At 35.8% G+C, this 12,596-nt stretch overlaps 1 protein-coding gene across 1 annotated transcript in view; it reads left to right on the top strand.

Annotated features, from left to right (window-relative positions):
• Nucleotides 1–11,852, top strand: part of CTTNBP2 (cortactin binding protein 2) — an 84,165-nt gene extending 72,313 nt beyond the window's left edge. Inside the window, exons 18-23 of the mRNA XM_005146075.4 lie at nucleotides 1,822–2,027; nucleotides 2,253–2,438; nucleotides 4,194–4,254; nucleotides 5,044–5,176; nucleotides 7,110–7,211; nucleotides 10,256–11,852. Coding sequence (XP_005146132.2) covers nucleotides 1,822–2,027; nucleotides 2,253–2,438; nucleotides 4,194–4,254; nucleotides 5,044–5,176; nucleotides 7,110–7,211; nucleotides 10,256–10,501 — 934 coding nt within the window. The 3' untranslated portion in view covers nucleotides 10,502–11,852. The remainder of the gene's footprint in view (nucleotides 1–1,821; nucleotides 2,028–2,252; nucleotides 2,439–4,193; nucleotides 4,255–5,043; nucleotides 5,177–7,109; nucleotides 7,212–10,255) is intronic.
• The last annotated feature ends 744 nt before the right edge of the window (nucleotides 11,853–12,596 follow it).

Here is a 12,596-nt window from a genome sequence, read left to right as displayed (position 1 = left end):
ACAGGAAATTGTTTCCTGCTGTGTGCTGTTTCATGTAGCTTCCCATGGTTTGGAGAGTAGAGTGAATAAATGAGGAAAATTTTAGCTCCATTTTTTTCTTAGTTTTGATCTAGGGAATTAAAGATGATGTTCCAACAGGAAAGAGTTTTACTTTACAGCTCTTTTTCAGGGGCAGGAGTGTGCTCTACCTTTCAACTGGGGACTTGATCAAGATGAGCCCAAACCAGGCTGGAATTTTATTTAGACAAGATGGCACAGTCCATCAGTTATTAACTGTTAGCTTAGAATGGGCTCAGTCAATTTTATTTTTGCAGCATTCATTTCTGACCATTTCTGTTGCAAAATAGATATAGTACTGCAAATAGAGTAGTACTGCAAAATGTCAAAAGCTTACACAAACAGAAATGTAGGGAGTTCTTTATTACTAAAACCGTTGTTTATTTTGGTAGCTTAACTCTGCTAGCAGATGCAGGCTGTACCTATATGAAATGGTATCTATAGTATTATGCTAAGAAAACCTCAAGGAACTTCTCCAATATGCATTTTAAATCTTATTTTAACAACTATATTATTTTTTGTTAAAGAATGTAACTTTTATCAAGCTTATATCCGCACTTTGTAGCATTTTTATACATCATAGAAGCTCAATCTTATGCTTCATAACCAACCAGAAATACATCTATCAAATAGTTTATGCATCTTAACTAAACAAATCAAAACAGAACAAAACACACAAAAAAGCCAAAGCAGGTCATCATAATCTGTTGGGTAATAAGATGGTTTCTGTGTATCAGTGTATACAACTAAATGGCTCATTTAAGTCAAACTGACAATTTAACCTTCACTTTTTCGAATGGATTTCTGCAGAGCTGAAGCACGGAATTATAGCTACAATTTCTTATAAATAAGCCCTCTGACTCTCGATCTTACCATTTGCCTCCCATAAGAGGCTCTAACAAAAAAAAAAAAAAAGTTGGATTTGATCTAAAATAGATTGCTTCGGTGTCTGTTATAGATGTGAACTGAGCCCTAAGCCTGAAACTTGTAGCCTTTATCCCTTGAGAACTATAAGCTATAAGAAATAGCATTTATTTATTACCTAACACAAATTTTTCACTTCTGTGCTAAAAACAATGTAATATTTCTCTCTTAGAAAAGCAAAATTCCCAGAAGAACCATGTCCTTTTAAATCAAATTCTTGTAATCAGACCCAGTCTCTAAACCAGACTATCTGGAAAACCCACGGCATCCTGGAAACAGAGTTCACCATAGATCAAATAAACAAAAGGAGAGTGAGAGCAAGGCAGCTGTATGAATAGAAAAGTCTTGTAAACTGGATAAGTTTTGAAATGGAGGAATACTGGAAAGGGTGCAGTCATAACTGAATACCTCCTTTTTCTTGCGCTGGCAGCAAGTAGGCTATGAATGAACACCTGCAGGCACAGAAACTCCATGCACTGGCAAAGGTGAAAGGGGCTTTTCTTTTGTAAATACATAAACACACATCTTTCTGGGACATCCTTTCTGTTAGCCTTAAAATGAAAGGGTGTTTATAGTCCTTATCTGAAGGAGGCAAAGCCTCAAATAGTAAACAGTTTGCCAAAACAACCTGAAGAAAGTTAGGTCAAATAATTTAATATAAAAGAAACAAGTAAACTCTACCTTAAATAAAATCAGTTCCTCTCTGACATAAGGTACATTATTAAAGTCCAAAATATATGTGCTCTGTGAAAATGCAAAATCTGCTATGTTACCTAAAGTATAAAATCTTGGGGTTTGATAATTGTCTCTGAAGTTGAGGGATTGTTTGTGTGCCTACAGGTGGATGTCCAAATTATGGAATGCTGTGATAGCTCCCAGAGTTCAAGAAGCAATACTCTCCAGAGCCTCTGTGAAAAGACCATCTGTGCCAGGACAAGTAATGGCCAAAAAATATCCTAGCCAAGGTCAACAGGCTGTTGTTAAAGCTGCTCTCAGTATCTTGCTAAATAAAGCTGTTCTGCATGGCTGTCCTCTACCCAGAACAGGTAACAATGAACTGTCTAAAAGGCAAGTAAGTTGTGCATGGCCAAAGTGGGGCTTTTAACTTTGCAATTCCTTTTTCAAAACTTGCGCAAAACATGACTGTAGTAATGATGGGAGGCATGTAGTTAAAAGCATTTCCACTTGCTGAACTAAGTAGTTGGATAAGGTAGTTAAGGAAGAACCGTATTCAACAGTCAGTTCTTAACATTGTTCTACTTTTCTTTCAGAGCTAGATAATTATATAGCAGATTTTAAGGGAGGAAATTTTCCTTTGTCCGTTGTTTCAAGCTACAAAAATTGTACTAAGAAAAGAGGTGAGAATACTTCTTGGAGAAAAGTGAGCACAAGTCCTCGCAAAAAGTCGGGCCATTTATCCTCTCAGTCATGGAATAAGCAGGAGGCACATACTGAAGGTAAAGCCTTATGTTTTCAATTCTGAAAGGAGGTGTGAGGGGTTAAGCTGCATAGATACGAATCTAACTTTTCTTCTATATTGTGAATTAAAAATTCTCAATTAAATGACATTTGTTTACCAGTAAAAATTGTTTACTTTTTCACAAAAAAAATATTTCTTTGTAGCTATGTGGTATCCTAATTAATTTATTTTTGGTTGGTTGGTTGGTTGTTGTTCTAATGCCCTTCCTGTTGTCTGATAATGTGGTAGGCTTTGGCTAAAATGGTGGAAGAATGAGCACTGATTCCACCTCCTACTGCAAGGAACAATGCTCTATCAGTCTTTTCCCCAACACCGGATGAGAGAAAGCTTCTCCTTAGTTCTGCACCTAATTTGCAGTATGCCTATATCTGGGCTTTTTTTTACATGTGCTTTATAGCTTTACTGCAGTTATAACTATTGTCTGAATCCATGTAAAAATAAACAAATACATGCATCCTCATATCATGCTTCCCTTGTTCAATCTTACTAGGTAAATTGAGTCAAATGATCTAAAAGCCCTGTAGTGGAAGGAGGAGATCTTTGGTTTTAAATGAAAGATTTATGTTTGATTTTCACTTTAATTGCAAAAAACTGTAGTCACAGGTACTGTAACATCTTCAGGAAGTTCCTATATCAGTTTCAGTATGCTGCTTGATAAAGAAGGCTTTACATGGTTCAGTCTATGAATGTGTATAACTTTGCAAGTTACTTTAGTCACTGACACTTTTGAAATGTCTTTTCAACTCAAGATCATAAGCCATCTAACAGGCAGTTTACCACACTGGGATAATGTCTGGGTAGGTACAGAAGCAGCATATCATTCTTCTAGAAGTATGCATGTGTCTAGAAGAACAATGTAGGAATACCATAACTGAATACAATATAAACCAGGAAAAACTTCTAGAGGACAAAAACAAGTTACTTATTTTGCTTTCAGAAAATGAAGGTAACTCCTTCAGAGAAGAGAGTTAGGATGGGATTTAGAAAGAGGCTTCCTCACATACTCTTTAGAAACTGTGATTCTAGCCTCAATTACTTCATATAGAAAAGACTGAAATACTTGATGCCTGGTATTTTGTAATGTTAAATTGAACTATTCATTTCTTTGGCTCTTGTTCAGAAAGAAGCCTCCTTTTTCTGAAATGCAGCTTAATGTCCTGATTTTGCTTGCTGGTTCCTGAATTCTGAATTTGACTAAACTCAGTAAGAGGATTTAAGATACCAGATGAACACAGCCTGAAATGGGATGTTTGATACAGTATATTGTTCCTGAAAGTGTTCTTGGAGTTCAGTTAATATATGTGAATATAAGTAAAAAAAAGTTGAATTTAATTTCAGTAGCCTTCCATTTCTGACTGTCAGAATCAAATGTTGTTCCTGATTCCAAAGGTAAGTTGTTTGATTTTACATAAATGAAGCAAATGTAAATCTTTTCCTGTTGACAAGTGATTTCTCTTTGAGAGAACCAGTAAAGGTGGTTCAGCTGCCTCACACAGAAACTTAATGGTCTGTCTTCTACAAGAGCTTTTGCAACTCATGCCCCGTTTGCCATTTGAGCAGCTCCTAATGCTACTCTGAGCAGTTTCAGGGGATGTATTCTGATCTTTGACAGACTCTATTGATATATTAGGCAGTAAATAGTCACCTATTTTTCCAGTTTATTGCAGATTTTAGGATAAAGAAATCAGTGTACATGATAACATACTAATAAGTCAGTCTCTCTTTTGTGCAGGTATAAAATCCAAGACTATGTTGCAACCAAACTGTAAGAAAAGAGCTTCTCTCGCCACCAAGTAAGTTTTAGTTTCTGGTATTTATAACATTTAGCAAACAAGAAAGATGATAAAATTATGTTGTAAAACTGCACATTATACTGAATATATGAAGAATTTGTATTTGTTGATGTTTTGGTTCTAAATCTGAAGAAAGGAATCCTTTTTAATTTTAACTTCTGAGAGAAAATAATTTTGATATAATTTTAGAATCTATTTCTGTAACCCAAACCTTGCAGCACTGCATTGGTTTTTTATATAACAGAATAATCTGTGACTTGAGAATATGTAACAGTTACTGTGCTATGAAAAGCCACCCATATGCTTTTCTCACCTGGCATTGTATTTTAAAACCTCCTCTGGCTCTTTCAGCTTACTGAATGGCAATTCACAGGGGTATAGTGCATGCATTTTAGTCTAACTGATACAGAGTTTCTCTAAGAAAGTGTACGCATTAGCCAGAGGGAACTGCATTTGAAACTTCAATATGAAGCCTTGACTCTTCAGGCACAGAGCATAGAATATTTATGCTTCCAGTATGCCAGGGTTTTTTTTAAGTGTTTAGAATGAAATTCAAAAAGGAGAGTTGGATAAAATGGATTGTTTCACCTTAAAAAGAGGAGAATCTTTGGAGAGAGTAGGCAGAAGAATCCTCTGTTAAATTTCAGAATGAAGAAAATAATTTGTGGTAGTAAAGGTGATTTGGAAAGAAATACTATTTTCAGGTTTGTATAATATTTATTCTTAAATTCTGTATCATAGCTTAATTTTAATTTTCTCTCTGTTTCTTTTTTTTTTCTTTTTAACTAGATCTTCAGAGAAGGATCAATTGAAAACATTAAATCTGGAGCAGAGACTGTCCCTTGGTTCTGATGATGAAGTAGATCTTGTGCAGGAACTTCAGAGTATGTGTTCCAGCAAATCTGAGCCTGATATAAGCAAGGTAAACACAAGGCTTTTAAATAATCTACTACATTACCATATGCCGTTGTTTGCTATGTGTTTAAAATTAATTTTTAATTTACAAGTACTGCTTGAACTGAAGAAAATAATGAAATTATTTGAGAATAAGCCAAAGTCAACTAATAAATTATACATTTGAGGGTAAGTGCTCTAGTTTAATATATATTATTTTAAATTACACTTTCACTATTTTTTTGTATAAAGACTTTTTCAGTGGAGGCTGAAATTTATAAGCTCATAAATGCAGGTGACAATAGCTGCATTATTGCTCCCCATGTTATCTTTCACACTAGCATTGCTTCCACTGGGAAACTCTTTTGTAGCCTTTAAGGACATAGGAAGTTTTTCCTAATATGCATTGCACGTTTGGTTTGTTTGATGTAATCCCAATAGCCATCAGAGAACTGGCTCAAAGCTCCTCTGCTGTGTAAGCAAAATGCAGTTTTGCTTCCCCAGGCAAGAAAGAATGGATTGGCTTAATTCATTTTCTTTAACAGTGGCAGAAGGTGGTGAGGGATACTTGCAAAGCTCAGGTCTAGGGCTGTGTTCCACACTGGAATGGATTGGGGGTGGTTATGGGAAGCCTGTTGGAGCAGAGGGTGAAGTCGTGGTTCTCTCGTTTTTCCTTCTACACTAAAAGCATCCAGCTCTCCCTGTAGGTGCAGCTATTTCTTCTTTTCCTTTTTATCTCCTAGCACAGCAGAAGTAGATGGCTGTGACAGCCAGTTGTGTTCACACCAGTGCAGCTGTTCTGTATCTTTTGAAGCACGGATGGAGTCAGTCTTCAGCTGTTGTTCAGTTAGACTGTGCATTACATCCTCTAAGATCTCCCTGAACAGCAGTTTCATTCGTTTTGCTTTATTAAGTATTCTGTTTATCCTTAGAAGTCAACCAAGTTTTTATTAAAAAAAAAAAGAAATATTGTGTTTGGGAAGACTTTTCAACCTATTTAATAAGATCATTTATTATTGTGTTTTTGTTTGGAGTTGGTTGTTTAAAGTATTTACAGTACTTGCATGAGTCACATGTGCCAAGCTGGCAAGCTCATCTCTAGTCAGTTAGCAGGGATTTACCATAGCTATCCTTGAAAGAATGGGAAATGCTTAAAGAAATGGTAACCAATTGAAAATTGTGTTTAATAACATTTAAAATGTAATTGCTTGTTGTTTACAATTCAAGGAAATATGGGTTAGATAAGGAAGGAGATAGATGTCACTGTCTTTTGTTCAGTTTCCTCACCATGGGTGGAACCATCCATGGCTGGAATTTCTGTTGTTAATTCGCCAGCTGCCTAGTAGAGTCTTACAGAAGTGAGGGTGCTGTTTGCATGTTTTTCTTTGTGTGATGTAATTTCAGGCTGCTATCAAAGTAAGTACTTCTACTCTCTGATTTGCCCTTTCACTCAAATATGTTTCTGCTGCCTCTGTCATGTTTGGATTGAGAACTTTTGCAGTTGCTGAGTTGAATCAGATCAGTTGCCTCAGGATAAGATATCCAGTTTTCAGTGAAGACAGAAGGCTGATAAGACTTTCTGTGTTGATGGTCACAAGGGCTGATGGGAAAAAATAGGCAAGGCACATAGCAGGAGGAACAGAAAAAGATCATTCCTTTCTGTGATGTTCCTTGGGCTAGATAAAATTCAATGGGAAACTACCCTTAAGCTCTGCTGAATAGTATTGCCCTGGAAATGTATATTTCACTTTCCTCTGATAACGGTTGATGTGAAATCTCTTATTTCCTACAAAAGCATTCCAGAGTAAAGCAAAAATATTTAAAATGTTCTTTGGGTATTTATGCATTGTATTGCACAGAAACTATATAAAAATAAAATAAAGACTCCCAAATTTGGCAAATTGAAACTTAATGTCAGCTGTGAATAACTAAAAAACTCACCATTTTCCTATCTTTTTCAGATCGCAGATTCTAAGGATGAGCTATTGATGTTCAGTAACTCCCAGAACAATCCCGTGTTTTCAGCAAGTGGTACTAACCCAAATAAAACAACAGCACAAAAGGTAAGTGTAATGTTTTTTGTAGCTGGATAGAGAAGGTGTCTTGAGTTTCTTCAAAATTTTAATTCCTGATTGGATCCATAGAATTTGTGTTGCAGGGCCCTGTTTATTGCAAGAATAAACTGTCATGATTCTTAGGAAACTTGCTAGACATACCATGCCAAGTCTCTTCCATGTGTCATAATAGAAACTAAAGAATCATTAAACAATGGATGTATTTGCTTCAATTTTCATGTTTACATGAAGCCATATCCCTGGGCCAAGTATTGTTGACATTATGTTGACATTGTATCTTATTTGGATCAGATTTTAAGAGAAATAAAACCCTGGGTTCATTGTTCACCCTCCAGCACCCGCAGTTAATGTTACAGTAAGTTTGCAAAAGCATAAAACTTTTCAAAATTCTTCATGCAAAATTGATGGCTCGTGGTTCATTTTTGTACCTTTATTTATTTATTTTGCCGTGGTTACCCAAGTATTTATTATTTCAAGCCACTGTTTTCCTAAGTATTGTTATCTAAGTGGAAGTGAGCTGCTGTGGTGTAAAAGCTCTGATCTCAGAGGTAGAAATTTGGAGAAGAGAAGGTATTACCAGGGTTTGTGAAGAGTAGCATTTTTTTAAGGGTATTCAGTTTCTTTTTCTACCTGGCTATTTGTTGTAATATACTTGTCTTGTTGTAATATATTTATTTTGCCATCTTATTTATGAGAACTAAAAAAGAAGCTCTATGTTGTAAGTTGGGTGATACTGGGAATCTAAACAAACTAAATGTCTAAATGTAAACAAACTTCAGAGCAGTTTCAGAGTGGGAAGATCAGCTGAATACTACTAGAAGGTCTAACAGATCCACTGGCATTGTCTTTTCAGAAACTGAAATAATTATTTGTGGGTGCTAACATCCCTCCTAAATCTGAAGATGAAATTGCATCCTATTTAGTTTTCATTGTTTGGATAATAGAGCAAAAATTAGAGTTTCTCTGCTCAAGTTTTTTTTTCTTTTCTTCCTGGCTTCCTGTGGTTTTGAACATTAAGAGAGCCTCTGTGCACACAGCTCAATTGACCTCAGCCAGAGCAGAAGCTGTTGCCTGTGTTCCCTTACTAGGCCCTCTATGTTCCCTCGAAAGGGGTTCTGTAGAGACCAGTCCAGACACTTCTATCTTACTGACACATTTTTTTCTAGAGATATTCTCCTTTTTCTGCAGGTACAGTGAAGTAGCCCTGAAAACAGCTTAGCTTGCATACCTAAGCATTAAAAAAGCTAAAGTTGGATGACCTGTCCCACCACCTTTACCACTGTATTTTTTCATACACGTATATTCAAAATGTTGAGATTTTTTTGTAATTTTACTTAAAATCCAGGGAACAGTCTCTGCTAACAGAAAAAGTTTTAACATTACAGATCCATGTTTAGGTATACTGGTTTTGAGTATTTCTTTAAACTTCAACTTTAGACATTCCAAATCAGAGCTCCACATAGTGGTCATGCCTGGATCTATTGGTATGCCAGCTGACCTATCCATTCCTACCACAAATTTTTGCTAGTGATTTTTTTTTTCTTTTACAATACCTTGTAGGAGTGTAAGGCATAACTGTTGACTTTGGAGGCAGACAAGCTTGGCTACCTTTGAGTTTTTTGAAGAACTTAGTCCAAATATTTCATACAGAATAAAAAAAAATAATTTCCCATATCTTTGTGCACAAGTGTTGGCCAAAATGAAGGAAAGACAGCCCAACTTTTTATTAGAGGGGAAAGAGATCTAGTAGATCTAATCAAGTTCTGTTGTAGATTTAGTCATTACTACAACAAATTTCTCAGAAATCTGGAAGAGCACAGTCTCAGTTTGCAAGCAAAAGTGAAACTTTTTAGAGGCAGTTTGTAACAGTGATAAACACTCAGCTGCAAGAACTGGTGTCTGAAAAAGTCTGCAATTAGAAAAGCCTTATTTTCTGAAAGTAAATAGAGTTCTGCAGGTACAAAAGCAATACTGCAGGAGCAGAGATCTTACCAACAGTAAAGAGACAAATTACTTCAAAGGGCAACATACCCGTAATTATTTTTTTTAATTGGCTGGAAGAAGAAATGCTTTCAAGGACGTGAAGGGGAAAGAGAAAACTGGTAAGGGATGCAAAATCTTTGATCCAGGATACAAAAAAAAAATGGTGGAATCAGGAATTAATAAGGAATATGTGGCAATGAGTAGTCTGTTTTCATGATAGCAACCTTTACGTGAAGATCAGTAGCTGATGGTAATGGTGAAAATTAACTTCTTAATATTGCTGCCCAGAAGGTGATTGGGATTCAGCTGATACCAACAGTCCCAGTTCCCCTTTCCTGTCAGTAGAAAGGTAGGCATCTCTCATGAAAGATATAAGTTAGTGACCATCATAAAATCGCTTAACTAACCTCTTTCTCTTTGACTATAAAGGAACAAACAGTGACAATGTACCTGACTTTGGCACTTTCAGGTATCTAAATTTGTGCAGGGCGAATATGGCCCTGTTGTTAAGACTGTAGCTACTTAGCACAAATAATTAAAATGTAACTGCCATTTCAACTTCCATTCTCGAAATGTTGGCCTCTGTCAGAATTATTTTGTTGTTATTTATGGCCTTGCTGGTACAAAAATTAGTATCTTTATTCAAGCTGTAATGCTGAATTTTTTGCTTTTAACTACCTAAATTTCCATTTTTTCCAGTGTCTGCAGCTGTCATTTTTTCCACACCAATGGAAGAAAGTACATGCATGTTTTATTTGGGCACTCCTAAAACTGAGACAGCTGAGAAGTAAATCTAAGGGTTTTTTTTCTCAATGGCAAACACCCCATTGACCTATTTTGGTATTTGAAGGTGTTGATGATAGTTCCTTTCAGTCAAAGAAGCAAAAAAAATGACATAGTTTCTTCACCAGGTAGTAAGATGCTGTCATATGAAACTGCAAAAGGTTGTAAATAACACCGGCTCTGTGGGGCTGGTAGGGTGGGTTGGTTGTTTTTCAACCCAAATGGCAAGAATTATTTATACAGAAAATGGTTTTTTTTGTTCACAGGTTGGAACGCGTCCTCTCAGCAGCAGTCGAACTGTGGAAAGCAGCAACAGTAAATCAAAGACAGAGTTGGGTGTTTCAAGAGTTAAATCTTTTCTTCCTGTTCCTAGAAGTAAAGTCACCCAGCCTTCTCAGAATACTAAAAAAAGCAGCAGCAGTAATACAAGGCAAATAGAGGCAGATAACACCACAAAACGAGAGATCTGGAATTTGCACAAAAAAGAACCAATAGAAAAATCTAATAAATAAACCTGCCTACCATACTATTTTCTGTGTTCATATAATCTCTATTGCAAAGAACCAAGTACTCAAATATGTAAATATTTTTTTAAAATAAACTCTTTCCCTCTAATGTAAAGTTTGTACAGGACCACGGTTTTATTTCTGTGTAAATCAGCTAGAAATTATATTGATTTAAACTTCAGAAATGGGCAGTTTTGCCACCTTCAAATACGTTTGGGGTTTTTTTTCTTCTTTTATTATTAAAATTACGCATTTAACTGATAATATTCAGGGGTATTACCAGAGGATTCTGTTTGTGTATATACTGTACATAAATATATTCTATTAAGTTCACGTGTTAAACTGCATTCAGATGAGTTGCACAATATGTACAGCAATGGCTTAATGCTATTGTACATGCATTTTAAAGACTTGTTTTTATCTTCACTTATTGAAAACTTAATGGAATGTGGCAATAACTAAAATGATTGGAAATGCAGATCAATTACTTTCAGCTACAAGCCATATTGAATACTTTGGTTTCCCCATCCTCTGCCTGCTAAATTGTGATTTTGTTTCTCCCAATCGTTTCTTCATCAAAAATGTCATGGATTTCCGTTATAACTTTCATCTTTTGAAAAAGGAAAGAGATTGAGAAATTAAAATGCAATAAGTTATTTTTCTCAGACTCTTATTCTTTGATAAAACTGAAGAAAATGTGATCATTTATTATCTTAGCTTTTCTTGTATACTGTAAACTTTTATATAATTCATTAGTGTTTTAAAAGTATTTGAGAAATAATAGTGTTTTACAGAAACAGACTATACAGAAAAAGAATTTGAGCGCAAGCTTAACTATGGTATTATCAGAGATAATGTAGTAGCGATAACATGAGTTACTATGTAATTATCAATTTCTGTTGTGGATTTAAGATGTAATTGCTGTGGAATTAATTATACTTGAGTTGCAGTTAAAATTAAAGTCTTTATTATTTCCCCCCACTACAGAGGTAGCTCGTATTCCCAGGCGGGAGAGTTTCTATGAAGGGTGTATCTCCCCAGTCTCTCTTTGCGGTCGCTAGTTGCATACTTGTGAATGGTAGTGATGTGGAAACGCTCATGTCTAGATTCTGGTTTATGGTAGGCAGAGGAAAGTGTAGAGTTTTCCAAAGATCAGATGAGTGCCTGCCAGTGGGCCACCCAGGGATGGTTTTAAGAGCTGTGGACAGTAACATGGTCATGCCTATAACCTCCAAAGTAGCATTTTTCTCAGATTAAGCCTGGAAGAGGAAAGGATTACTGAACTGTTACCTAACACTTCACCTTTGTATGTAGAACAGTCATCCCAAGCTCATGTCAATAAAATTTTTGTACTGCATATTGTCTTTCTGTCTCTTAGTTTGGATGTGTGTTATCTCTATACATATAGAGTATTAGGAACTTATTTCTGTAATCATTTCCCACACAATATATTTAGAAAGTACCTTATAATTCAGTAACCACGGTTTTATTAAAACTTCAATTTGTTTTGTGATAGTAACAAAGACAAATACTGGTGGTTTCTCTAGAAGTTGATATTTTTTCTTTTTCTTTTTTCTTTTTTTTTTTTTCCCCCAGTAATTTAGTACTGAAAAATGAGATGCTGCTTTTGCAGTTGGTTCTCAGCAGAATAAGTCAGCTGCAAACCGCTGCAGGTCAGAGCAGAGCAATGGGTCTCAGCAACCAGGATCCCTGAACCAGTGTGAGCGAGCAGTGGCTCAGTAGTTTGTGTGAGATGCTCAGGCATGAATTCCCTGGTGAGGAGCAACACAGAAAACATTTTCTGTAGGGATCATACAACTGCAACATCAGTGTTTGTAATAACAATAAATACTTCCTTTAAAAAAAAATGGCTATGAAGAAAAGAAAAATGCTGGCATGCTTCTAAGCTAGGTTTGTCCTACATCGAAAATACACCTTGGAAATGTCAGACCTCGCTTAAATCACAACTTAGCAGTGTGTTCCTGTGTGGGAAGATCTTGGGCACAGTGTCCTAAAGCACATTTTGAGATGTATTTTAAGACTGTGCGTATTGTCTCTGAGAATCAAAAGTCGCCTTTGCTGTACTTTGAGTGAATATCTG

The sequence above is a fragment of the Melopsittacus undulatus genome, chromosome 5, assembly GCF_012275295.1.
Source record: "Melopsittacus undulatus isolate bMelUnd1 chromosome 5, bMelUnd1.mat.Z, whole genome shotgun sequence".
Taxonomy (NCBI): Eukaryota; Metazoa; Chordata; class Aves; order Psittaciformes; family Psittaculidae; genus Melopsittacus; species Melopsittacus undulatus.
The sequence above is the reverse complement of the archived record's forward strand: the minus strand, read 5'-3'. Positions and strand labels throughout refer to the sequence as shown.